The sequence below is a fragment of the Coregonus clupeaformis genome, unplaced genomic scaffold, assembly GCF_020615455.1.
Source record: "Coregonus clupeaformis isolate EN_2021a unplaced genomic scaffold, ASM2061545v1 scaf0037, whole genome shotgun sequence".
Classification (NCBI taxonomy): Eukaryota; Metazoa; Chordata; class Actinopteri; order Salmoniformes; family Salmonidae; genus Coregonus; species Coregonus clupeaformis.
The window spans coordinates 483662-511421 of record NW_025533492.1 but is presented as its reverse complement, the minus strand read 5'-3'; the positions used below and the strand labels follow the sequence as shown (position 1 = coordinate 511421).

Sequence of the window (27760 nt, the reverse complement as noted above, 5' to 3'; positions counted from 1 at the left end):
GTCAGCTCCCCAGACAGTGAGTTACTATACCATACCCCTAACCCTAACCCTGGAAACAAGGCAGTCAGCTCCCCAGACAGTGAGTTACTATACCATACCCCTAACCTAACCCTGGAAACAAGGCAGTCAGCTCCCCAGACAGTGAGTTACTATACCATACCCCTAACCCTAACCCTGGAAACAAGGCAGTCAGCTCCCCAGACAGTGAGTTACTATACCATACCCCTAACCCTAACCCTGGAAACAAGGCAGTCAGCTCCCCAGACAGTGAGTTACTATACCATACCCCCTAACCCTAACCCCTAACCCTGGAAACAAGGCAGTCAGCTCCCCAGACAGTGAGTTACTATACCATACCCCACCTAACCCTAACCCTGGAAACAAGGCAGTCAGCTCCCCAGACAGTGAGTTACTATACCATACCCCCTAACCCTAACCCTGAAACAAGGCAGTCAGCTCCCCAGACAGTGAGTTACTATACCATACCCCTACCCTAACCCTAACCCTGAAACAAGGCAGTCAGCTCCCCAGACAGTGAGTTACTATACCATACCCTAACCTCCCTAACCCTGGAAACAAGGCAGTCAGCTCCCCAGACAGTGAGTTACTATACCATACCCCTAACCCTAACCCTGGAAACAAGGCAGTCAGCTCCCCAGACAGTGAGTTACTATACCATACCCCTAACCCTAACCCTGGAAACAAGGCAGTCAGCTCCCCAGACAGTGAGTTACTATACCATACCCCTAACCCTAACCCTAACCCTGGAAACAAGGCAGTCAGCTCCCCAGACAGTGAGTTACTATACCATACCCCTAACCCTAACCCTGGAAACAAGGCAGTCAGCTCCCCAGACAGTGAGTTACTATACCATACCCCTAACCCTAACCCTGGAAACAAGGCAGTCAGCTCCCCAGACAGTGAGTTACTATACCATACCCCTAACCCTAACCCTAACCCTGGAAACAAGGCAGTCAGCTCCCCAGACAGTGAGTTACTATACCATACCCCTAACCCTAACCCTGGAAACAAGGCAGTCAGCTCCCCAGACAGTGAGTTACTATACCATACCCCTAACCCTAACCCTGGAAACAAGGCAGTCAGCTCCCCAGACAGTGAGTTACTATACCATACCCCTCCCTAACCCTAACCCTGGAAACAAGGCAGTCAGCTCCCCAGACAGTGAGTTACTATACCATACCCCTAACCCTAACCCTGGAAACAAGGCAGTCAGCTCCCCAGACAGTGAGTTACTATACCATACCCCCTAACCCCTAACCCTGGAAACAAGGCAGTCAGCTCCCCAGACAGTGAGTTACTATACCATACCCCTAACCCTAACCCTGGAAACAAGGCAGTCAGCTCCCCCAGACAGTGAGTTACTATACCATACCCCTAACCCTAACCCTGAAACAAGGCAGTCAGCTCCCCAGACAGTGAGTTACTATACCATACCCCTAACCCTAACCCTGGAAACAAGGCAGTCAGCTCCCCAGACAGTGAGTTACTATACCATACCCCTAACCCTAACCCTAACCCTGGAAACAAGGCAGTCAGCTCCCCAGACAGTGAGTTACTATACCATACCCCTAACCCTAACCCTGGAAACAAGGCAGTCAGCTCCCCAGACAGTGAGTTACTATACCATACCCCTAACCCTAACCCTGGAAACAAGGCAGTCAGCTCCCCCAGACAGTGAGTTACTATACCATACCCCCTAACCCTAACCCTGGAAACAAGGCAGTCAGCTCCCCAGACAGTGAGTTACTATACCATACCCCTAACCCTAACCCTGGAAACAAGGCAGTCAGCTCCCCAGACAGTGAGTTACTATACCATACCCCTAATAACCTAACCCTGGAAACAAGGCAGTCAGCTCCCCAGACAGTGAGTTACTATACCATACCCCCTAACCCTAACCCTGGAAACAAGGCAGTCAGCTCCCCAGACAGTGAGTTACTATACCATACCCCTAACCCTAACCCTGGAAACAAGGCAGTCAGCTCCCCAGACAGTGAGTTACTATACCATACCCCTAACCCTAACCCTGGAAACAAGGCAGTCAGCTCCCCAGACAGTGAGTTACTATACCATACCCCTAACCCTAACCCTGGAAACAAGGCAGTCAGCTCCCCAGACAGTGAGTTACTATACCATACCCCTATAACCCTAACCCTGGAAACAAGGCAGTCAGCTCCCCAGACAGTGAGTTACTATACCATACCCCTAACCCTAACCCTAACTGGAAACAAGGCAGTCAGCTCCCCAGACAGTGAGTTACTATACCATACCCCTAACCCTAACCCCTGAAACAAGGCAGTCAGCTCCCCAGACAGTGAGTTACTATACCATACCCCCTAACCCTAACCCTGGAAACAAGGCAGTCAGCTCCCCAGACAGTGAGTTACTATACCATACCCCCTAACCCTAACCCTGGAAACAAGGCAGTCAGCTCCCCAGACAGTGAGTTACTATACCATACCCCTAACCCTAACCCTGGAAACAAGGCAGTCAGCTCCCCCAGACAGTGAGTTACTATACCATACCCCTAACCCTAACCCTGGAAACAAGGCAGTCAGCTCCCCAGACAGTGAGTTACTATACCATACCCCCTAACCCTAACCCTGGAAACAAGGCAGTCAGCTCCCCAGACAGTGAGTTACTATACCATACCCCTAACCCTAACCCTAACCCTGGAAACAAGGCAGTCAGCTCCCCAGACAGTGAGTTACTATACCATACCCCTAACCCTAACCCTAACCCTGGAAACAAGGCAGTCAGCTCCCCAGACAGTGAGTTACTATACCATACCCCCTAACCCTAACCCTGGAAACAAGGCAGTCAGCTACCCAGACAGTGAGTTACTATACCATACCCCCTAACCCTAACCCTGGAAACAAGGCAGTCAGCTCCCCAGACAGTGAGTTACTATACCATACCCCTAACCTAACCCTAACCCTGGAAACAAGGCAGTCAGCTCCCCAGACAGTGAGTTACTATACCATACCCCTAACCCTAACCCTAACCCTGGAAACAAGGCAGTCAGCTCCCCAGACAGTGAGTTACTATACCATACCCCTAACCCTAACCCTGGAAACAAGGCAGTCAGCTCCCCAGACAGTGAGTTACTATACCATACCCCTAACCCTAACCCTGGAAACAAGGCAGTCAGCTCCCCAGACAGTGAGTTACTATACCATACCCCTAACCCTAACCCTGGAAACAAGGCAGTCAGCTCCCCAGACAGTGAGTTACTATACCATACCCCTAACCAACCCTAACCCTGGAAACAAGGCAGTCAGCTCCCCAGACAGTGAGTTACTATACCATACCCCTAACCCTAACCCTGGAAACAAGGCAGTCAGCTCCCCAGACAGTGAGTTACTATACCATACCCCTAACCCTAACCCCTGGAAACAAGGCAGTCAGCTCCCCAGACAGTGAGTTACTATACCATACCCCTAACCCTAACCCTGGAAACAAGGCAGTCAGCTCCCCAGACAGTGAGTTACTATACCATACCCCTAACCCTAACCCTGGAAACAAGGCAGTCAGCTCCCCAGACAGTGAGTTACTATACCATACCCCTAACCCTAACCCTAACCCTGGAAACAAGGCAGTCAGCTCCCCAGACAGTGAGTTACTATACCATACCCCTAACCCTAACCCTAACCCTGGAAACAAGGCAGTCAGCTCCCCAGACAGTGAGTTACTATACCATACCCCCTAACCCTAACCCTGGAAACAAGGCAGTCAGCTCCCCAGACAGTGAGTTACTATACCATACCCCTAACCCTAACCCTGGAAACAAGGCAGTCAGCTCCCCAGACAGTGAGTTACTATACCATACCCCTAACCCTAACCCTGGAAACAAGGCAGTCAGCTCCCCAGACAGTGAGTTACTATACCATACCCCACTAACCCTAACCCTGGAAACAAGGCAGTCAGCTCCCCAGACAGTGAGTTACTATACCATACCCCTAACCCTAACCCTGGAAACAAGGCAGTCAGCTCCCCAGACAGTGAGTTACTATACCATACCCCTAACCCTAACCCTGGAAACAAGGCAGTCAGCTCCCCAGACAGTGAGTTACTATACCATACCCCTAACCTAACCTAACCCTGGAAACAAGGCAGTCAGCTCCCCAGACAGTGAGTTACTATACCATACCCCTAACCCTAACCCTGGAAACAAGGCAGTCAGCTCCTCAGACAGTGAGTTACTATACCATACCCCTAACCCTAACCCTGAAACAAGGCAGTCAGCTCCCCAGACAGTGAGTTACTATACCATACCCCTAACCCTAACCCTGGAAACAAGGCAGTCAGCTCCCCAGACAGTGAGTTACTATACCATACCCCTAACCCTAACCCTGAAACAAGGCAGTCAGCTCCCCAGACAGTGAGTTACTATACCATACCCCCTAACCCTAACCCTGGAAACAAGGCAGTCAGCTCCCCAGACAGTGAGTTACTATACCATACCCCTAACCCTAACCCTGGAAACAAGGCAGTCAGCTCCCCAGACAGTGAGTTACTATACCATACCCCTAACCAACCCTAACCCTGGAAACAAGGCAGTCAGCTCCCCAGACAGTGAGTTACTATACCATACCCCTAACCCTAACCCTAACCCTGGAAACAAGGCAGTCAGCTCCCCAGACAGTGAGTTACTATACCATACCCCTAACCCTAACCCTGGAAACAAGGCAGTCAGCTCCCCAGACAGTGAGTTACTATACCATAACCCTAACCCTGGAAACAAGGCAGTCAGCTCCCCAGACAGTGAGTTACTATACCATACCCCTAACCCTAACCCTGGAAACAAGGCAGTCAGCTCCCCAGACAGTGAGTTACTATACCATACCCCTAACCCTAACCCTGGAAACAAGGCAGTCAGCTCCCCAGACAGTGAGTTACTATACCATACCCCTAACCCCTAACCCTGGAAACAAGGCAGTCAGCTCCCCAGACAGTGAGTTACTATACCATACCCCTAACCCTAACCCTAACCCCTGAAACAAGGCAGTCAGCTCCCCAGACAGTGAGTTACTATACCATACCCCTAACCCTAACCCTGGAAACAAGGCAGTCAGCTCCCCAGACAGTGAGTTACTATACCATACCCCTAACCCTAACCCTGGAAACAAGGCAGTCAGCTCCCCAGACAGTGAGTTACTATACCATACCCCTAACCCTAACCCTGGAAACAAGGCAGTCAGCTCCCCAGACAGTGAGTTACTATACCATACCCCTAACCCTAACCCTGGAAACAAGGCAGTCAGCTCCCCAGACAGTGAGTTACTATACCATACCCCTAACCCTAACCCTAACCCTGGAAACAAGGCAGTCAGCTCCCCAGACAGTGAGTTACTATACCATACCCCTAACCCTAACCCTGGAAACAAGGCAGTCAGCTCCCCAGACAGTGAGTTACTATACCATACCCCTAACCCTAACCTAACCCTGGAAACAAGGCAGTCAGCTCCCCAGACAGTGAGTTACTATACCATACCCCTAACCCTAACCCTAACCCTGGAAACAAGGCAGTCAGCTCCCCAGACAGTGAGTTACTATACCATACCCCTAACCCTAACCCTGGAAACAAGGCAGTCAGCTCCTCAGACAGTGAGTTACTATACCATACCCCTAACCCTAACCCTGGAAACAAGGCAGTCAGCTCCCCAGACAGTGAGTTACTATACCATACCCCTAACCCTAACCCTAACCCTGGAAACAAGGCAGTCAGCTCCCCAGACAGTGAGTTACTATACCATACCCCTAACCCTAACCCTAACCCTGGAAACAAGGCAGTCAGCTCCCCAGACAGTGCGTTACTATACCATACCCTAACCCTAACCCTGGAAACAAGGCAGTCAGCTCCCCAGACAGTGAGTTACTATACCATACCCCTAACCCTAACCCTGGAAACAAGGCAGTCAGCTCCCCAGACAGTGAGTTACTATACCATACCCCTAACCCTAACCCTAACCCTGGAAACAAGGCAGTCAGCTCCCCAGACAGTGAGTTACTATACCATACCCCCTAACCCTAACCCTGGAAACAAGGCAGTCAGCTCCCCAGACAGTGAGTTACTATACCATACCCCTAACCCTAACCCTAACCCTGGAAACAAGGCAGTCAGCTCCCCAGACAGTGAGTTACTATACCATACCCCTAACCCTAACCCTGGAAACAAGGCAGTCAGCTCCCCAGACAGTGAGTTACTATACCATACCCCTAACCCTAACCCTGGAAACAAGGCAGTCAGCTCCCCAGACAGTGAGTTACTATACCATACCCCCTAACCCTAACCCTGGAAACAAGGCAGTCAGCTCCTCAGACAGTGAGTTACTATACCATACCCCTAACCCTAACCCTGGAAACAAGGCAGTCAGCTCCCCAGACAGTGAGTTACTATACCATACCCCTAACCCTAACCCTAACCCTGGAAACAAGGCAGTCAGCTCCCCAGACAGTGAGTTACTATACCATACCCCTAACCCTAACCCTGGAAACAAGGCAGTCAGCTCCCCAGACAGTGAGTTACTATACCATACCCCTAACCCTAACCCTAACCCTGGAAACAAGGCAGTCAGCTCCCCAGACAGTGAGTTACTATACCATACCCCTAACCCTAACTCCTGAAACAAGGCAGTCAGCTCCCCAGACAGTGAGTTACTATACCATACCCTAACCCTAACCCTGGAAACAAGGCAGTCAGCTCCCCAGACAGTGAGTTACTATACCATACCCCTAACCCTAACCCTAACCCTGGAAACAAGGCAGTCAGCTCCCCAGACAGTGAGTTACTATACCATACCCCTAACCCTAACCCTGGAAACAAGGCAGTCAGCTCCCCAGACAGTGAGTTACTATACCATACCCCTAACCCTAACCCTGGAAACAAGGCAGTCAGCTCCCCAGACAGTGAGTTACTATACCATACCCCTAACCCTAACCCTAACCCCGGAAACAAGGCAGTCAGCTCCCCAGACAGTGAGTTACTATACCATACCCCTAACCCTAACCCTGGAAACAAGGCAGTCAGCTCCCCAGACAGTGAGTTACTATACCATACCCCTAACCCTAACCCTGAAACAAGGCAGTCAGCTCCCCAGACAGTGAGTTACTATACCATACCCCTAACCCTAACCCTGGAAACAAGGCAGTCAGCTCCCCAGACAGTGAGTTACTATACCATACCCCTAACCCTAACCCTGGAAACAAGGCAGTGAGTTTCTGTACTGTTATTTTATTGTGATGGATTATATTGACATGGCCCCAACACACCTAGGGAATATACAGGCAGGCTGCTATATCCCGAGTTACAGCCCAACTCTCCAGAGGACATCATGACCCCCCTACAGAGAGGCCTTGTCCCATTTGAAGCTTTACCATTATTTATTTTGATTTATTTTACCTTTATTTAACCAGGCAAGTCAGTTAAGAACAATTTCTTATTTACAATGACTGCCTACACCGGCCAAACCCGGACGATGCTGGGTTTGACCATTAGGGCCCCAGTCATAACAGTAGGCTTTAAAGACTGGTCAGTGTGTGGTCTGCATGGCAGTGCCAGACACCGACTCTTTGTCTGAGCGGTGCCAGACAGACCGACAGACAGACAGACAGACAGACAGACAGACAGGCAGACAGGCAGGCAGGCAGGCAGGCAGGCAGGCAGGCAGGCAGGCAGGCAGGCAGGCAGACAGACAGACAGACAGACAGACAGGACTAACACTGTTGTTACTGTTGTATCTCATGTCTGTCTGTCTGTCTGTCTGTCTGTCTGTCTGTCTATAAATATAAATAACCGTTAGTTTGTCCTGACACATCACTTCTTCTGTGATTTAAAGGATATCTTTACTATATCTGACCCTAAGTTTCCACTCCTGTGTGATGTTGTTAATTGATCCAAACAGCAGCCTGACTCAACTGGCCGTAATGGGAGCCGTAGGGACAAGCTCCTTCTAATCTAAAATCACTCACAGCCGCTCTACTTTCTATCTCTCTCTACTCCAGGTATCTTCAGGAGGTAGGCTACACAGACACCATCCTGGATGTGAAGTCTCGAAGGGTGCAAGCCCTGCTGGGTCTGGCTGGAGATGGAGGGGGGAGACCTGGGGAGAGGACAGCCAACGAGCCCCCTCTGGTCAACGGAACAGACACCTCACCTAAAGGCACGGGCACCAGAGGAGGGTAAGTTAACACACCTCACTGTCAATACACACACAGGATGGTGCCCCCCACAAAAAAGTATTTGATCCCCTGCTGATTTTGTACGTTTGCCCACTGACAAAGACATGATCAGTCTATAATTTTAATGGTAGGTTTATTTGAACAGTGAGAGACAGAATAACAACAAAAAAATCCAGAAAAACACATGTCAAAAATGTTATTAACTGAGTTGCATTTTAATGAGGGAAATAAGTATTTGACCCCCTCTCAATCAGAAAGATTTCTGGCTCCCAGGTGTCTTTTATACAGGTAACGAGCTGAGATTAGGAGCACACTCTTAAAGGGAGTGCTCCTAATCTCAGCTTGTTACCTGTATAAAAGACACCTGTCCACAGAAGCCATCAATCAATCAGATTCCAAACTCTCCACCATGGCCAAGACCAAAGAGCTCTCCAAGGATGTCAGGGACAAGATTGTAGACCTACACAAGGCTGGAATGGGCTACAAGACCATCGCCAAGCAGCTTGGTGAGAAGGTGACAACAGTTGGTGCGATTATTCGCAAATGGAAGAAACACAAAAGAACTGTCAATCTCCCTCGGCCTGGGGCTCCATGCAAGATCTCACCTTGTGGAGTTGCAATGATCATGAGAACGGTGAGGAATCAGCCCAGAACTACACGGGAGGATCTTGTTAATGATATCAAGGCAGCTGGGACCATAGTCACCAAGAAAACAATTGGTAACACACTACGCCGTGAAGGACGGAAATCCTGCAGCGCCCACAAGGTCCCCCTGCTCAAGAAAGCACATATACAGGCCCATCTGAAGTTTGCCAGTGAACATCTGAATGATTCAGAGGAAAACTGGGTGAAAGTGTTGTGGTCAGATGAGACCAAAATGGAGCTCTTTGGCATCAACTCAACTCGCCGTGTTTGGAGGAGGAGGAATGCTGCCTATGACCCCAAGAACACCATCCCCACCGTCAAACATGGAGGTGGAAACATTATGCTTTGGGGGTGTTTTTCTGCTAAGGGGACAGGACAACTTCACCGCATCAAAGGGACGATGGACGGGGCCATGTACCGTCAAATCTTATTAGAGAACCTCCTTCCCTCAGCCAGGGCATTGAAAATTGGTCGTGCATGGTTATTCCAGCATGACAATGACCCAAAACACATGGCCAAGGCAACAAAGTAGTGGCTCAAGAAGAAGCACATTAAGGTCCTGGAGTGGCCTAGCCAGTCTCCAGACCTTAATCCCATAGAAAATCTGTGGAGGGAGCTGAAGGTTCGAGTTGCCAAACGTCAGCCTCAAAACCTTAATGACTTGGAGAAGATCTGCAAAGAGGAGTGGGACAAAATCCCTCCTGAGATGTGTGCAAACCTGGTGGCCAATAACAAGAAACGTCTGACCTCTGTGATTGCCAACAAGGGTTTTGCCACCAAGTACTAAGTCATGTTTTGCAGAGGGGTCAAATACTTATTTCCCTCATTAATATGCAAATAAATTTATAACATTTTTGACATGCGTTTTTCTGGATTTTTTGTTGTTATTCTGTCTCTCACTGTTCAAATAAACCTACCATTAAAATTATAGACTGATCATGTCTTTGTCAGTGGACAAACGTACAAAATCAGCAGGGGATCAAATACTTTTTTCCCTCACTGTATGTAAGATGGTGGATCAGGCCAGCCCCAACCTGCTCATTGTTTACATCTGGGTAGTTTGGGTCCTGGATGCCAGCTGTGTACCTGTATCAGACAATATACCATGGGTATCACAGAGTGAGTCACTGTCTTGATAATGTTAGGACAACCAGGTCCATGTTGCCTCTGGCAGAGTGAGTCACTGTCTTGATAATGTTAGGACAACTAGGTCCATGTTGCCTCTGGCAGAGTGAGTCACTGTCTTGATAATGTTAGGACCACTAGGTCCATGTTGCCTCTGGCAGAGTGAGTCACTGTCTTGATAATGTTAGGACCACTAGGTCCATGTTGCCTCTGGCAGAGTGAGTCACTGTCTTGATAATGTTAGGACAACTAGGTCCATGTTGCCTCTGGCAGAGTGAGTCACTGTCTTGATAATGTTAGGACAACTAGGTCCATGTTGCCTCTGGCAGAGTGAGTCACTGTCTTGATAATGTTAGGACCACTAGGTCCATGTTGCCTCTGGCAGAGTGAGTCACTGTCTTGATAATGTTAGGACAACCAGGTCCATGTTGCCTCTGGCAGAGTGAGTCACTGTCTTGATAATGTTAGGACAACCAGGTCCATGTTGCCTCTGGCAGAGTGAGTCACTGTCTTGATAATGTTAGGACCACTAGGTCCATGTTGCCTCTGGCAGAGTGAGTCACTGTCTTGATAATGTTAGGACCACCAGGTCCATGTTGCCTCTGGCAGAGTGAGTCACTGTCTTGATAATGTTAGGACCACCAGGTCCATGTTGCCTCTGGCAGAGTGAGTCACTGTCTTGATAATGTTAGGACCACTAGGTCCATGTTGCCTCTGGCAGAGTGAGTCACTGTCTTGATAATGTTAGGACCACTAGGTCCATGTTGCCTCTGGCAGAGTGAGTCACTGTCTTGATAATGTTAGGACAACTAGGTCCATGTTGCCTCTGGCAGAGCGAGTCACTGTCTTGCCTCCTTATCTATCCTTGGACACAGTGGATGAAAATATACATTTTACATTTACATTTACGTAATTTAGCAGACACTCTTATCCAGAGCGACTTTACAGTTAGTGAGTGCATACATATTTTTTTTCATACTCTATAGTGTGTGTGTGTGTGTGTGTGTGTGTGTGTGTGTGTGTGTGTGTGTGTGTGTGTGTGTGTGTGTGTGTGTGTGTGTGTGTGTGTGTGTGTGTGTGTGTGTGTGTGTGAGAGCAGGAAGACAGAGCAGTCTGAGTCCAGTGCTGTGCTGGAGGCCTTCAGGTTCATAGAAAGCACTGCAGCTGACTACAGTGATGAAGACGATGTTGAAGACAGTGCAGGGAATGACAGGACTATCATGGAACAGACAGAACCTGCTGGGACGGTAACACACACACACACACACACGCTGTACACACACACACACGCTGTACACACACTGGACACACACACACACACACACACACACTGGACACACACACACACACACACATGCTGTACACACACACACACACACACACACACACACGCTGTACACACACACACACACACACACACACACACACACGCTGTACACACACACACACGCTGTACACACACACACACACACACACACACACACACACACACACACACGCTGTACACACACACACACACACACGCTGTACACACACACACACACACACACACACACACACACACACACACACACACGCTGTACACACACACACACACACACACACACACACACACACACACACACACCGCTGTACACACACACACACACACACACACACACACACACACACACACACACACACACACACACACACACACACACACACGCTGTACACACACACACGCTGTACACACACACACACACACACACACACACACACACACACGCTGTACACACACACACGCTGTACACACCTACACACACACACACACACACACACACACACACATACACGCTGTACACACACACACACACACACGTTTAGCTAAAGCCTTTTCCTTCTGAAGTTGATGATAATAGATCAGTCAATTAAAAGAACTGAGCTTACAATATCAGAATGGATCTCTGTCTCTGCTGGCAGACAGAACCCTCCCTGCCACACACAATATTTCTCAATACATCCCTCTCTGTCTCTGCCCCTCAGATTGTGAGGAAGAAGCCATCATCATCCTCGTCATCATCATCATCACCCTCCCTGTCCCCCAGTATGGACACTAGTGAGGACCCCGACACTGAGGAAGCACTGAAGGGCTTTGACTTCCTGTCTGGTCCAGATGATATGGACACATCATCTGAGTCCCGCAGCGCAGGGAACGGGGCGGACTGGGGTGAGTTACACATGTAAATAGAGGATAGGTTAAAACCCGTCCCTCTGACTGAACTAGTTTGCTGGGTTGGATACTGTCCCTCTGATGACTGAACTAGTTTGCTGGGTTGGATACTGTCCCTCTGATGACTGAACTAGTTTGCTGGGTTGGATACTGTCCCTCTGATGACTGAACTAGTTTGCTGGGTTGGATACTGTCCCTCTGATGACTGAACTAGTTTGCTGGGTTGGATACTGTCCCTCTGCCTGAACTAGTTTGCTGGGTTGGATACTGTCCCTCTGACTGAACTAGTTTGCTGGGTTGGATACTGTCCCTCTGCCTGAACTAGTTTGCTGGGTTGGATACTGTCCCTCTGCCTGAACTAGTTTGCTGGGTTGGATACTGTCCCTCTGATGACTGAACTAGTTTGCTGGGTTGGATACTGTCCCTCTGATGACTGAACTAGTTTGCTGGGTTGGATACTGTCCCTCTGATGACTGAACTAGTTTGCTGGGTTGGATACTGTCCCTCTGATGACTGAACTAGTTTGCTGGGTTGGATACTGTCCCTCTGCCTGAACTAGTTTGCTGGGTTGGATACTGTCCCTCTGCCTGAACTAGTTTGCTGGGTTGGATACTGTCCCTCTGATGACTGAACTAGTTTGCTGGGTTGGATACTGTCCCTCTGATGACTGAACTAGTTTGCTGGGTTGGATACTGTCCCTCTGCCTGAACTAGTTTGCTGGGTTGGATACTGTCCCTCTGACTGAACTAGTTTACTGGGTTGGATACTGTCCCTCTGATGACTGAACTAGTTTGCTGGGTTGGATACTGTCCCTCTGATGACTGAACTAGTTTGCTGGGTTGGATACTGTCCCTCTGATGACTGAACTAGTTTGCTGGGTTGGATACTGTCCCTCTGATGACTGAACTAGTTTGCTGGGTTGGATACTGTCCCTCTGACTGAACTAGTTTGCTGGGTTGGATACTGTCCCTCTGATGACTGAACTAGTTTGCTGGGTTGGATACTGTCCCTCTGATGACTGAACTAGTTTGCTGGGTTGGATACTGTCCCTCTGATGACTGAACTAGTTTGCTGGGTTGGATACTGTCCCTCTGACTGAACTAGTTTGCTGGGTTGGATACTGTCCCTCTGATGACTGAACTAGTTTGCTGGGTTGGATACTGTCCCTCTGATGACTGAACTAGTTTGCTGGGTTGGATACTGTCCCTCTGACTGAACTAGTTTGCTGGGTTGGATACTGTCCCTCTGATGACTGAACTAGTTTGCTGGGTTGGATACTGTCCCTCTGACTGAACTAGTTTGCTGGGTTGGATACTGTCCCTCTGATGACTGAACTAGTTTGCTGGGTTGGATACTGTCCCTCTGACTGAACTAGTTTGCTGGGTTGGATACTGTCCCTCTGATGACTGAACTAGTTTGCTGGGTTGGATACTGTCCCTCTGACTGAACTAGTTTGCTGGGTTGGATACTGTCCCTCTGACTGAACTAGTTTGCTGGGTTGGATACTGTCCCTCTGATGACTGAACTAGTTTGCTGGGTTGGATACTGTCCCTCTGACTGAACTAGTTTGCTGGGTTGGATACTGTCCCTCTGACTGAACTAGTTTGCTGGGTTGGATACTGTCCCTCTGACTGAACTAGTTTGCTGGGTTGGATACTGTCCCTCTGACTGAACTAGTTTGCTGGGTTGGATACTGTCCCTCTGCCTGAACTAGTTTGCTGGGTTGGATACTGTCCCTCTGACTGAACTAGTTTGCTGGGTTGGATACTGTCCCTCTGACTGAACTAGTTTGCTGGGTTGGATACTGTCCCTCTGACTGAACTAGTTTGCTGGGTTGGATACTGTCCCTCTGACTGAACTAGTTTGCTGGGTTGGATACTGTCCCTCTGCCTGAACTAGTTTGCTGGGTTGGATACTGTCCCTCTGACTGAACTAGTTTGCTGGGTTGGATACTGTCCCTCTGATGACTGAACTAGTTTGCTGGGTTGGATACTGTCCCTCTGACTGAACTAGTTTGCTGGGTTGGATACTGTCCCTCTGACTGAACTAGTTTGCTGGGTTGGATACTGTCCCTCTGACTGAACTAGTTTGCTGGGTTGGATACTGTCCCTCTGATGACTGAACTAGTTTGCTGGGTTGGATACTGTCCCTCTGCCTGAACTAGTTTGCTGGGTTGGATACTGTCCCTCTGACTGAACTAGTTTGCTGGGTTGGATACTGTCCCTCTGCCTGAACTAGTTTGCTGGGTTGGATACTGTCCCTCTGATGACTGAACTAGTTTGCTGGGTTGGATACTGTCCCTCTGACTGAACTAGTTTGCTGGGTTGGATACTGTCCCTCTGACTGAACTAGTTTGCTGGGTTGGATACTGTCCCTCTGATGACTGAACTAGTTTGCTGGGTTGGATACTGTCCCTCTGATGACTGAACTAGTTTGCTGGGTTGGATACTGTCCCTCTGACTGAACTAGTTTGCTGGGTTGGATACTGTCCCTCTGATGACTGAACTAGTTTGCTGGGTTGGATACTGTCCCTCTGACTGAACTAGTTTGCTGGGTTGGATACTGTCCCTCTGACTGAACTAGTTTGCTGGGTTGGATACTGTCCCTCTGATGACTGAACTAGTTTGCTGGGTTGGATACTGTCCCTCTGCCTGAACTAGTTTGCTGGGTTGGATACTGTCCCTCTGATGACTGAACTAGTTTGCTGGGTTGGATACTGTCCCTCTGATGACTGAACTAGTTTGCTGGGTTGGATACTGTCCCTCTGATGACTGAACTAGTTTGCTGGGTTGGATACTGTCCCTCTGTCTGAACTAGTTTGCTGGGTTGGATACTGTCCCTCTGATGACTGAACTAGTTTGCTGGGTTGGATACTGTCCCTCTGATGACTGAACTAGTTTGCTGGGTTGGATACTGTCCCTCTGACTGAACTAGTTTGCTGGGTTGGATACTGTCCCTCTGACTGAACTAGTTTGCTGGGTTGGATACTGTCCCTCTGACTGAACTAGTTTGCTGGGTTGGATACTGTCCCTCTGATGACTGAACTAGTTTGCTGGGTTGGATACTGTCCCTCTGATGACTGAACTAGTTTGCTGGGTTGGATACTGTCCCTCTGATGACTGAACTAGTTTGCTGGGTTGGATACTGTCCCTCTGACTGAACTAGTTTGCTGGGTTGGATACTGTCCCTCTGACTGAACTAGTTTGCTGGGTTGGATACTGTCCCTCTGACTGAACTAGTTTGCTGGGTTGGATACTGTCCCTCTGATGACTGAACTAGTTTGCTGGGTTGGATACTGTCCCTCTGATGGCTGAACTAGTTTGCTGGGTTGGATACTGTCCCTCTGACTGAACTAGTTTGCTGGGTTGGATACTGTCCCTCTGACTGAACTAGTTTGCTGGGTTGGATACTGTCCCTCTGATGACTGAACTAGTTTGCTGGGTTGGATACTGTCCCTCTGCCTGAACTAGTTTGCTGGGTTGGATACTGTCCCTCTGATGACTGAACTAGTTTGCTGGGTTGGATACTGTCCCTCTGACTGAACTAGTTTGCTGGGTTGGATACTGTCCCTCTGATGACTGAACTAGTTTGCTGGGTTGGATACTGTCCCTCTGACTGAACTAGTTTGCTGGGTTGGATACTGTCCCTCTGACTGAACTAGTTTGCTGGGTTGGATACTGTCCCTCTGATGACTGAACTAGTTTGCTGGGTTGGATACTGTCCCTCTGCCTGAACTAGTTTGCTGGGTTGGATACTGTCCCTCTGATGACTGAACTAGTTTGCTGGGTTGGATACTGTCCCTCTGACTGAACTAGTTTGCTGGGTTGGATACTGTCCCTCTGATGACTGAACTAGTTTGCTGGGTTGGATACTGTCCCTCTGACTGAACTAGTTTGCTGGGTTGGATACTGTCCCTCTGACTGAACTAGTTTGCTGGGTTGGATACTGTCCCTCTGATGACTGAACTAGTTTGCTGGGTTGGATACTGTCCCTCTGACTGAACTAGTTTGCTGGGTTGGATACTGTCCCTCTGACTGAACTAGTTTGCTGGGTTGGATACTGTCCCTCTGACTGAACTAGTTTGCTGGGTTGGATACTGTCCCTCTGACTGATCTAGTTTGCTGGGTTGGATACTGTCCCTCTGATGACTGAACTAGTTTGCTGGGTTGGATACTGTCCCTCTGCCTGAACTAGTTTGCTGGGTTGGATACTGTCCCTCCGATGACTGAACTAGTTTGCTGGGTTGGATACTGTCCCTCTGACTGAACTAGTTTGCTGGGTTGGATACTGTCCCTCTGACTGAACTAGTTTGCTGGGTTGGATACTGTCCCTCTGATGACTGAACTAGTTTGCTGGGTTGGATACTGTCCCTCTGCCTGAACTAGTTTGCTGGGTTGGATACTGTCCCTCTGATGACTGAACTAGTTTGCTGGGTTGGATACTGTCCCTCTGACTGAACTAGTTTGCTGGGTTGGATACTGTCCCTCTGACTGAACTAGTTTGCTGGGTTGGATACTGTCCCTCTGATGACTGAACTAGTTTGCTGGGTTGGATACTGTCCCTCTGACTGAACTAGTTTGCTGGGTTGGATACTGTCCCTCTGATGACTGAACTAGTTTGCTGGGTTGGATACTGTCCCTCTGACTGAACTAGTTTGCTGGGTTGGATACTGTCCCTCTGATGACTGAACTAGTTTGCTGGGTTGGATACTGTCCCTCTGATGACTGAACTAGTTTGCTGGGTTGGATACTGTCCCTCTGATGACTGAACTAGTTTGCTGGGTTGGATACTGTCCCTCTGCCTGAACTAGTTTGCTGGGTTGGATACTGTCCCTCTGCCTGAACTAGTTTGCTGGGTTGGATACTGTCCCTTTGACTGAACTAGTTTGCTGGGTTGGATACTGTCCCTCTGACTGAACTAGTTTGCTGGGTTGGATACTGTCCCTCTGACTGAACTAGTTTGCTGGGTTGGATACTGTCCCTCTGACTGAACTAGTTTGCTGGGTTGGATACTGTCCCTCTGATGACTGAACTAGTTTGCTGGGTTGGATACTGTCCCTCTGACTGAACTAGTTTGCTGGGTTGGATACTGTCCCTCTGACTGAACTAGTTTGCTGGGTTGGATACTGTCCCTCTGATGACTGAACTAGTTTGCTGGGTTGGATACTGTCCCTCTGACTGAACTAGTTTGCTGGGTTGGATACTGTCCCTCTGATGACTGAACTAGTTTGCTGGGTTGGATACTGTCCCTCTGACTGAACTAGTTTGCTGGGTTGGATACTGTCCCTCTGATGACTGAACTAGTTTGCTGGGTTGGATACTGTCCCTCTGCCTGAACTAGTTTGCTGGGTTGGATACTGTCCCTCTGACTGAACTAGTTTGCTGGGTTGGATACTGTCCCTCTGATGACTGAACTAGTTTGCTGGGTTGGATACTGTCCCTCTGCCTGAACTAGTTTGCTGGGTTGGATACTGTCCCTCTGACTGAACTAGTTTGCTGGGTTGGATACTGTCCCTCTGATGACTGAACTAGTTTGCTGGGTTGGATACTGTCCCTCTGATGACTGAACTAGTTTGCTGGGTTGGATACTGTCCCTCTGACTGAACTAGTTTGCTGGGTTGGATACTGTCCCTCTGATGACTGAACTAGTTTGCTGGGTTGGATACTGTCCCTCTGACTGAACTAGTTTGCTGGGTTGGATACTGTCCCTCTGATGACTGAACTAGTTTGCTGGGTTGGATACTGTCCCTCTGACTGAACTAGTTTGCTGGGTTGGATACTGTCCCTCTGACTGAACTAGTTTGCTGGGTTGGATACTGTCCCTCTGACTGAACTAGTTTGCTGGGTTGGATACTGTCCCTCTGACTGAACTAGTTTGCTGGGTTGGATACTGTCCCTCTGATGACTGAACTAGTTTGCTGGGTTGGATACTGTCCCTCTGATGACTGAACTAGTTTGCTGGGTTGGATACTGTCCCTCTGACTGAACTAGTTTGCTGGGTTGGATACTGTCCCTCTGACTGAACTAGTTTGCTGGGTTGGATACTGTCCCTCTGATGACTGAACTAGTTTGCTGGGTTGGATACTGTCCCTCTGACTGAACTAGTTTGCTGGGTTGGATACTGTCCCTCTGATGACTGAACTAGTTTGCTGGGTTGGATACTGTCCCTCTGATGACTGAACTAGTTTGCTGGGTTGGACACTGTCCCTCTGACTGAACTAGTTTGCTGGGTTGGATACTGTCCCTCTGACTGAACTAGTTTGCTGGGTTGGATACTGTCCCTCTGATGACTGAACTAGTTTGCTGGGTTGGATACTGTCCCTCTGATGACTGAACTAGTTTGCTGGGTTGGATACTGTCCCTCTGACTGAACTAGTTTGCTGGGTTGGATACTGTCCCTCTGATGACTGAACTAGTTTGCTGGGTTGGATACTGTCCCTCTGATGACTGAACTAGTTTGCTGGGTTGGATACTGTCCCTCTGATGACTGAACTAGTTTGCTGGGTTGGATACTGTCCCTCTGACTGAACTAGTTTGCTGGGTTGGATACTGTCCCTCTGATGACTGAACTAGTTTGCTGGGTTGGATACTGTCCCTCTGATGACTGAACTAGTTTGCTGGGTTGGATACTGTCCCTCTGCCTGAACTAGTTTGCTGGGTTGGATACTGTCCCTCTGATGACTGAACTAGTTTGCTGGGTTGGATACTGTCCCTCTGACTGAACTAGTTTGCTGGGTTGGATACTGTCCCTCTGATGACTGAACTAGTTTGCTGGGTTGGATACTGTCCCTCTGCCTGAACTAGTTTGCTGGGTTGGATACTGTCCCTCTGACTGAACTAGTTTGCTGGGTTGGATACTGTCCCTCTGATGACTGAACTAGTTTGCTGGGTTGGATACTGTCCCTCTGACTGAACTAGTTTGCTGGGTTGGATACTGTCCCTCTGACTGAACTAGTTTGCTGGGTTGGATACTGTCCCTCTGATGACTGAACTAGTTTGCTGGGTTGGATACTGTCCCTCTGCCTGAACTAGTTTGCTGGGTTGGATACTGTCCCTCTGATGACTGAACTAGTTTGCTGGGTTGGATACTGTCCCTCTGACTGAACTAGTTTGCTGGGTTGGATACTGTCCCTCTGATGACTGAACTAGTTTGCTGGGTTGGATACTGTCCCTCTGATGACTGAACTAGTTTGCTGGGTTGGATACTGTCCCTCTGCCTGAACTAGTTTGCTGGGTTGGATACTGTCCCTCTGCCTGAACTAGTTTGCTGGGTTGGATACTGTCCCTCTGCCTGAACTAGTTTGCTGGGTTGGATACTGTCCCTCTGATGACTGAACTAGTTTGCTGGGTTGGATACTGTCCCTCTGACTGAACTAGTTTGCTGGGTTGGATACTGTCCCTCTGACTGAACTAGTTTGCTGGGTTGGATACTGTCCCTCTGATGACTGAACTAGTTTGCTGGGTTGGATACTGTCCCTCTGACTGAACTAGTTTGCTGGGTTGGATACTGTCCCTCTGCCTGAACTAGTTTGCTGGGTTGGATACTGTCCCTCTGATGACTGAACTAGTTTGCTGGGTTGGATACTGTCCCTCTGATGACTGAACTAGTTTGCTGGGTTGGATACTGTCCCTCTGCCTGAACTAGTTTGCTGTGTTGGATAATGTCCCTCTGCCTGAACTAGTTTGCTGGGTTGGATACTGTCCCTCTGATGACTGAACTAGTTTGCTGGGTTGGATACTGTCCCTCTGATGACTGAACTAGTTTGCTGGGTTGGATACTGTCCCTCTGACTGAACTAGTTTGCTGGGTTGGATACTGTCCCTCTGATGACTGAACTAGTTTGCTGGGTTGGATACTGTCCCTCTGATGACTGAACTAGTTTGCTGGGTTGGATACTGTCCCTCTGATGACTGAACTAGTTTGCTGGGTTGGATACTGTCCCTCTGACTGAACTAGTTTGCTGGGTTGGATACTGTCCCTCTGCCTGAACTAGTTTGCTGGGTTGGATACTGTCCCTCTGATGACTGAACTAGTTTGCTGGGTTGGATACTGTCCCTCTGACTGAACTAGTTTGCTGGGTTGGATACTGTCCCTCTGACTGAACTAGTTTGCTGGGTTGGATACTGTCCCTCTGCCTGAACTAGTTTGCTGGGTTGGATACTGTCCCTCTGATGACTGAACTAGTTTGCTGGGTTGGATACTGTCCCTCTGACTGAACTAGTTTGCTGGGTTGGATACTGTCCCTCTGACTGAACTAGTTTGCTGGGTTGGATACTGTCCCTCTGACTGAACTAGTTTGCTGGGTTGGATACTGTCCCTCTGATGACTGAACTAGTTTGCTGGGTTGGATACTGTCCCTCTGCCTGAACTAGTTTGCTGGGTTGGATACTGTCCCTCTGATGACTGAACTAGTTTGCTGGGTTGGATACTGTCCCTCTGACTGAACTAGTTTGCTGGGTTGGATACTGTCCCTCTGATGACTGAACTAGTTTGCTGGGTTGGATACTGTCCCTCTGATGACTGAACTAGTTTGCTGGGTTGGATACTGTCCCTCTGATGACTGAACTAGTTTGCTGGGTTGGATACTGTCCCTCTGCCTGAACTAGTTTGCTGGGTTGGATACTGTCCCTCTGCCTGAACTAGTTTGCTGGGTTGGATACTGAATCTCCATGTGGCTCCTGGCTAGTTTGCTGGGTGCTGGGTTGGATACTGAATCTCCATGTGGCTCCTGGCTAGTTTGCTGGGTGCTGGGTTGGATACTGAATCTCCATGTGGCTCCTGGCTAGTTTGCTGGGTGCTGGGTTGGATACTGAATCTCCATGTGGCTCCTGGCTAGTTTGCTGGGTGCTGGGTTGGATACTGAATCTCCATGTGGCTCCTGGCTAGTTTGCTGGGTGCTGGGTTGGATACTGAATCTCCATGTGGCTCCTGGCTAGTTTGCTGGGTGCTGGGTTGGGATACTGATCTCCATGTGGCTCCTGGCTAGTTTGCTGGGTGCTGGGCTGGGTACTGAATCTCCATGTGGCTCCTGGCTAGTTTGCTGGGTGCTGGGTTGGATACTGAATCTCCATGTGGCTCCTGGCTAGTTTGCTGGGTGCTGGGTTGGATACTGAATCTCCATGTGGCTCCTGGCTAGTTTGCTGGGTGCTGGGTTGATACTGAATCTCCATGTGGCTCCTGGCTAGTTTGCTGGGTGCTGGGTTGGGTACTGTCTCCATGTGGCTCCTGGCTAGTTTGCTGGGTGCTGGGTTGGATACTGAATCTCCATGTGGCTCCTGGCTAGTTTGCTGGGTGCTGGGTTGGGTACTGTCTCCATGTGGCTCCTGGCTAGTTTGCTGGGTGCTGGGTTGGGTACTGTCTCCATGTGGCTCCTGGCTAGTTTGCTGGGTGCTGGGTTGGGTACTGTCTCCATGTGGCTCCTGGCTAGTTTGCTGGGTGCTGGGTTGGGTACTGTCTCCATGTGGCTCCTGGCTAGTTTGCTGGGTGCTGGGTTGGGTACTGTCTCCATGTGGCTCCTGGCTAGTTTGCTGGGTGCTGGGTTGGGTACTGTCTCCATGTGGCTCCTGGCTAGTTTGCTGGGTGCTGGGTTGGGTACTGTCTCCATGTGGCTCCTGGCTAGTTTGCTGGGTGCTGGGTTGGGTACTGTCTCCATGTGGCTCCTGGCTAGTTTGCTGGGTGCTGGGTTGGGTACTGTCTCCATGTGGCTCCTGGCTAGTTTGCTGGGTGCTGGGTTGGGTACTGTCTCCATGTGGCTCCTGGCTAGTTTGCTGGGTGCTGGGTTGGGTACTGTCTCCATGTGGCTCCTGGCTAGTTTGCTGGGTGCTGGGTTGGGTACTGTCTCCATGTGGCTCCTGGCTAGTTTGCTGGGTGCTGGGTTGGGTACTGTCTCCATGTGGCTCCTGGCTAGTTTGCTGGGTGCTGGGTTGGGTACTGTCTCCATGTGGCTCCTGGCTAGTTTGCTGGGTGCTGGGTTGGGTACTGTCTCCATGTGGCTCCTGGCTAGTTTGCTGGGTGCTGGGTTGGGTACTGTCTCCATGTGGCTCCTGGCTAGTTTGCTGGGTGCTGGGTTGGGTACTGTCTCCATGTGGCTCCTGGCTAGTTTGCTGGGTGCTGGGTTGGGTACTGTCTCCATGTGGCTCCTGGCTAGTTTGCTGGGTGCTGGGTTGGGTACTGTCTCCATGTGGCTCCTGGCTAGTTTGCTGGGTGCTGGGTTGGGTACTGTCTCCATGTGGCTCCTGGCTAGTTTGCTGGGTGCTGGGTTGGGTACTGTCTCCATGTGGCTCCTGGCTAGTTTGCTGGGTGCTGGGTTGGGTACTGTCTCCATGTGGCTCCTGGCTAGTTTGCTGGGTGCTGGGTTGGGTACTGTCTCCATGTGGCTCCTGGCTAGTTTGCTGGGTGCTGGGTTGGGTACTGTCTCCATGTGGCTCCTGGCTAGTTTGCTGGGTGCTGGGTTGGGTACTGTCTCCATGTGGCTCCTGGCTAGAGCAGGACGTAAGCTGTTTCTGGCTTGTCAGACACATCACCGTCAACCAACACACTGAAGATGGGGGGTATTTACTACCTTAAATACCACATATCAAATCATTTTTATTTTTTAACTTATTTTTTAAAGTTCTTTTACACACACTAACCATTTAAGTATTTTAATGTTTCCTTCTGAAACCGGTTGAAACTGGCCATTTCATGACTGTTTCCTTCTGAAACCGGTTGAAACTGGCCATTTCATGTTATTTTATTTTATTTTTTGTTATTTTTCTCTGGTGTTTTTTTGTTCAAACAGATTGCAGATTGTTGAACTGTTGTCCATCACCATAGTCCATACATCAACCCCAACTCATAACTTTAGACATATTACTTGTCTTTCTTTACCCCTCTGTTGTCTAATATGTTCCATTGTGTGTTGTAAGTCTGTGGTAGTCATGTCTGTTGCACATCTGTGTTGGTCTATGAAGGGAATTGACTTCAAATAAAATAAAATGCAGTTTTATTTGTCACGTGCTTTGTAAACTACAGGTGTAGACTAACCGTGGAATGTGACCAAAACCTGGAAATTTGATCAGAAAGAATGCAAGAAAGAAAAGATTGAGAATGCAAGAACATGGATAGAAAGATGGACAGAGTGGTTTTGGTTAAGGATGGTCTCCACAGGTCCTAAAGGTCTACTCTCCTTGGGAGACTCTACTTCCCTTTCAACTCCTGTATAACTACTGAAATAGTTTCTGGCCTTATTGAGCTCAGTGGCTAGTTACTGGAGGGACTTTCTAAGACCAGGGCAAACCCTCCTGTAGGCATTGGTCCCATCTAGATCCTGGCCAAACCCTCCTGTAGGCATTGGTCCCATCTAGATCCTGGCCAAACCCTCCTGTAGGCATTGGTCCCATCTAGATCCTGGCCAAACCCTCCTGTAGGCATTGGTCCCATCTAGATCCTGGCCAAACCCTCCTGTAGGCATTGGTCCCATCTAGATCCTGGCCAAACCCTCCTGTAGGCATTGGTCCCATCTAGATCCTGGCCAAACCCTCCTGTAGGCATTGGTCCCATCTAGACCCTGGCCAAACCCTCCTGTAGGCATTGGTCCCATCTAGATCCTGGCCAAACCCTCCTGTAGGCATTGGTCTTATTTAGATCCTGGCCAAACCCTCCTGTAGGCATTGGTCCCATCTAGATCCTGGCCAAACCCTCCTGTAGGCATTGGTCCCATCTAGATCCTGGCCAAACCCTCCTGTAGGCATTGGTCCCATCTAGATCCTGGCCAAACCCTCCTGTAGGCATTGGTCCCATCTAGATCCTGGCCAAACCCTCCTGTAGGCATTGGTCCCATCTAGATCCTGGCCAAACCCTCCTGTAGGCATTGGTCCCATCTAGACCCTGGCCAAACCCTCCTGTAGGCATTGGTCCCATCTAGATCCTGGCCAAACCCTCCTGTAGGCATTGGTCCCATCTAGATCCTGGCCAAACCCTCCCGTAGGCATTGGTCCCATCTAGATCCTGGCCAAACCCTCCTGTAGGCATTGGTCCCATCTAGACCCTGGCCAAACCCTCCTGTAGGCATTGGTCCCATCTAGATCCTGGCCAAACCCTCCTGTAGGCATTGGTCCCATCTAGATCCTGGCCAAACCCTCCTGTAGGCATTGGTCCCATCTAGATCCTGGCCAAACCCTCCTATCGCTCTGGTTTGTCCCCCTGCAGAGGAAGAGGAGCAGACTGCCATGTCAGAGGCCTGGGACGTGGACCCGGGTCTGATAACCAAACTCAAAGAGGAGTACAGGAAGGAGCGCAAGGGGAAGAGTAAGTCCTCTCTCCATGCCGCCTCCTCCTCTTCCTCTTCCTCTTCTCTCTCTGTAGAGTAAGAGAAATAGAAACAAAAGCCTTAAATCAAGAACAAGCATCTTGTTCTTTTACTTTAGCTGCTCTTTCTAAGCTGTCTTCAGCTCTCTTTCCTATTTCCATATCTCTGTCTTCAGCTCTCTTTCCTATTTCCATAGCTCTGTCTTCAGCTCTGTCTCTTTATGTAAACGTTGTCTGTCTGTGGATCTGTTTGTTTTGCTATTCCTTTATATCCTCCAATGCCTGCTCCATTCTGTTCTGTCTCTAGTTTAGAAATGAATGTGTACACTGCTAGCTACAGGGAATCATTCCCCATGATATTACCATTGTCATTCTTATTTCAGTCTACAGAACCTCTATTGGAGTTAAGTCTGCCAGGATTCAAACCCTAACTGAATCATATTGCACTCAACCTACTCACCGTACCCATCTCCTAGTAGTGTTGGAAGGGCATAAACAACACTTAGAATCCACTCTGCAACCTTGAAAGACAAGACTATTTAAGTTGTGGATGTCATGATACAGAAACAAGACAGAGATGCCCAGCCCCATGTTCCTACTTTAGCATCAGTCGTTATCCTCTCCATGTGCCGTGATTCTGTCCAGATTCATCCTGGGATCATTTTCAACTACAGCCTGTCTTTTCTTGCTCTTTTGTCCTCACCAAATGATATTTCCGTTGTGTTGATTTTTGATGTGGGGGTGGTGAGTATTCAGGATGTGTGTTCAGGGGCAGGGGCAGGTAGATACGATCCCTTGTGGTCGCAGCTCTACTACCTGCCAAGCCAATTTCACTCTGAATGAGTTCCAAATGGCATCCACTTCCCTTTATAGTGCACCTGTTTTCACCAGGGCACATAGGGCTTCCATTTGGGACACAGCTTCTGACTTTGTACATGATATTGTCCCCCTACCTGTCTTCCCTCCCCCAGGACCTAACCGGTCTAAGCTCCAGGACATGTTAGCCAACCTGAGGGACCAGGAGGACATGAGTCCCAGAGAACCCTCCTCTACCTCCCAGGCCCACTCCAACGCACCCAGGCTCAATGAACAGCACCAGGACAACCGCACTGATGAAGGTACTGTCCCTGTCTCTGTCCCTGTCCCTGTCCCTGTCCTTTTCCTTGTCCCTGTCCCTGTCCCTGTTTCTGTCCTTGTCCCTGTCCCTGTTTCTGTCCTTGTCCCTGTCCCTGTTTCTGTCCTTGTCCCTGTCTCTGTCCCTGTCTCTGTCCTTGTCCCTGTCTCTGTCCTTGTCCCTGTCTCTGTCCTTGTCCCTGTCTCTGTCCTTGTCCCTGTCCCTGTCCCTGTTTCTGTCCTTGTCCCTGTCCCTGTTTCTGTCCTTGTCCCTGTCTCTGTCCCTGTTTCTGTCCTTGTCCCTGTCTCTGTCCTTGTCCCTGTCTCTGTCCTTGTCCCTGTCTCTGTCCTTGTCCCTGTCCCTGTCTCTGTCCTTGTCCCTGTCTCTGTCCTTGTCCCTGTCTCTGTCTCTGTCCTTGTCCCTGTTTCTGTCCTTGTCTCTGTCCCTGTTTCTGTCCTTGTCCCTGTTTCTGTCCTTGTCCCTGTCTCTGTCCTTGTCCCTGTCTCTGTCTCTGTCCTTGTCCCTGTTTCTGTCCTTGTCCCTGTCTCTGTCCTTGTCCCTGTCTCTGTCCTTGTCTCTGTCTCTGTTTCTGTCCTTGTCCCTGTTTCTGTCCCTGTCTCTGTCCTTGTCCCTGTCTCTGTCCTTGTCCCTGTCTCTGTCTCTGTCCTTGTCCCTGTTTCTGTCCTTGTCTCTGTCCCTGTTTCTGTCCTTGTCCCTGTTTCTGTCCTTGTCCCTGTCTCTGTACTACCATACATTTGCCCAGTGCACATCTTGAATTTTGACGAAGTTACTGTACCTCTGTCCTTGCCTTTGTTGGACCCAGGGCTCGTCTAAACTAGGTGTTGGATGGTACCATGTATTTGCCCAGTGTTAACATCTTGAGTGTAATGAGTATCCTGCAGGTTACTGGTTGATTGATTTAATTGACTGCCTCCATCTCTCTTCCAGTGGAGGCCTTGACGTTCCCTCCTTCCTCTGGGAAGTCCTTTATCATGGGTCCTGATGAGAACATGGAGGCTGAGATGGGACTGGGGGAGCTGGCTGGACTCAGCATAGCTAATGAGGCTGATAGTCTGACCTACGATGTAAGTATCCATCTACCTCTGTGGGAGGAGGACAGGAGGAAGAGGGGGGTGTGAGCAGGGACTGGGGGAGCTGGCTGGACTCAGCATAGCTAATGAGGCTGATAGTCTGGCCTACGATGTAAGTATCCATCTACCTCTGTGGGAGGAGGACAGGAGGAAGAGGGGGGTGTGAGCAGGGACTGGGGGAGCTGGCTGGACTCAGCATAGCTAATGAGGCTGATAGTCTGGCCTACGATGTAAGTATCCATCTACCTCTGTGGGAGGAGGACAGGAGGAAGAGGGGGGTGTGAGCAGGGACTGGGGGAGCTGGCTGGACTCAGCATAGCTAATGAGGCTGATAGTCTGGCCTACGATGTAAGTATCCATCTACCTCTGTGGGAGGAGGACAGGAGGAAGAGGGGGGTGTGAGCAGGGACTGGGGGAGCTGGCTGGACTCAGCATAGCTAATGAGGCTGATAGTCTGGCCTACGACATGAGGAGGATCTGGGGTAGCCTAAATACAATCAGCACTCTCCACTAGCCAAGAACATGATCTGTGTGCTTTACATTACTGATGTCTGTCCATTCAATACCTTCCTCAACTAATATGCTTTCAGGTTAGGGTTAGTATTATAGTGCTCTTACACTACTATAGTCCTGCTGCTGTCCTGGGGAATTTACAGTACTATAGCCCTGCTGCTGTCCTGGGGAATTTACAGTACTATAGTCCTGCTGCTGTCCTGGGGAATTTACAGTACTATAGTCCTGCTGCTGTCCTGGGGAATTTACAGTACTATAGTCCTGCTGCTGTCCTGGGGAATTTACAGTTACAGTGGGGAAAAAAAGTATTTAGTCAGCCACCAATTGTGCAAGTTCTCCCACTTAAAAAGATGAGAGAGGCCTGTAATTTTCATCATAGGTACACGTCAACTATGACAGACAAACTGAGAAAAAAAAAATCCAGAAAATCACACTGTAGGATTTTTAATGAATTTATTTGCAAATTATGGTGGAAAATAAGTATTTGGTCATCTACAAACAAGCAAGATTTCTGGCTCTCACAGACCTGTAACTTCTTCTTTAAGAGGCTCCTCTGTCCTCCACTCGTTAC

The 27760-nt window shown here is 49.3% G+C and overlaps 1 protein-coding gene across 2 annotated transcripts in view; it reads left to right on the top strand.

The window, feature by feature from the left end:
• LOC121555770 (striatin) overlaps window positions 1–27760 on the top strand; it is a 91678-nt gene that overhangs the window by 57469 nt on the left and 6449 nt on the right. The window contains exons 5-10 of one of the 2 annotated variants that reach the window (XM_041869602.2): window positions 8026–8202; window positions 11072–11219; window positions 11998–12181; window positions 24373–24471; window positions 25443–25589; window positions 26534–26670. In XM_041869602.2, the coding sequence (XP_041725536.2) occupies window positions 8026–8202; window positions 11072–11219; window positions 11998–12181; window positions 24373–24471; window positions 25443–25589; window positions 26534–26670 (892 nt within the window). The remainder of the gene's footprint in view (window positions 1–8025; window positions 8203–11071; window positions 11220–11997; window positions 12182–24372; window positions 24472–25442; window positions 25590–26533; window positions 26671–27760) is intronic. The other variant, XM_041869604.2, reaches the window with a different exon arrangement.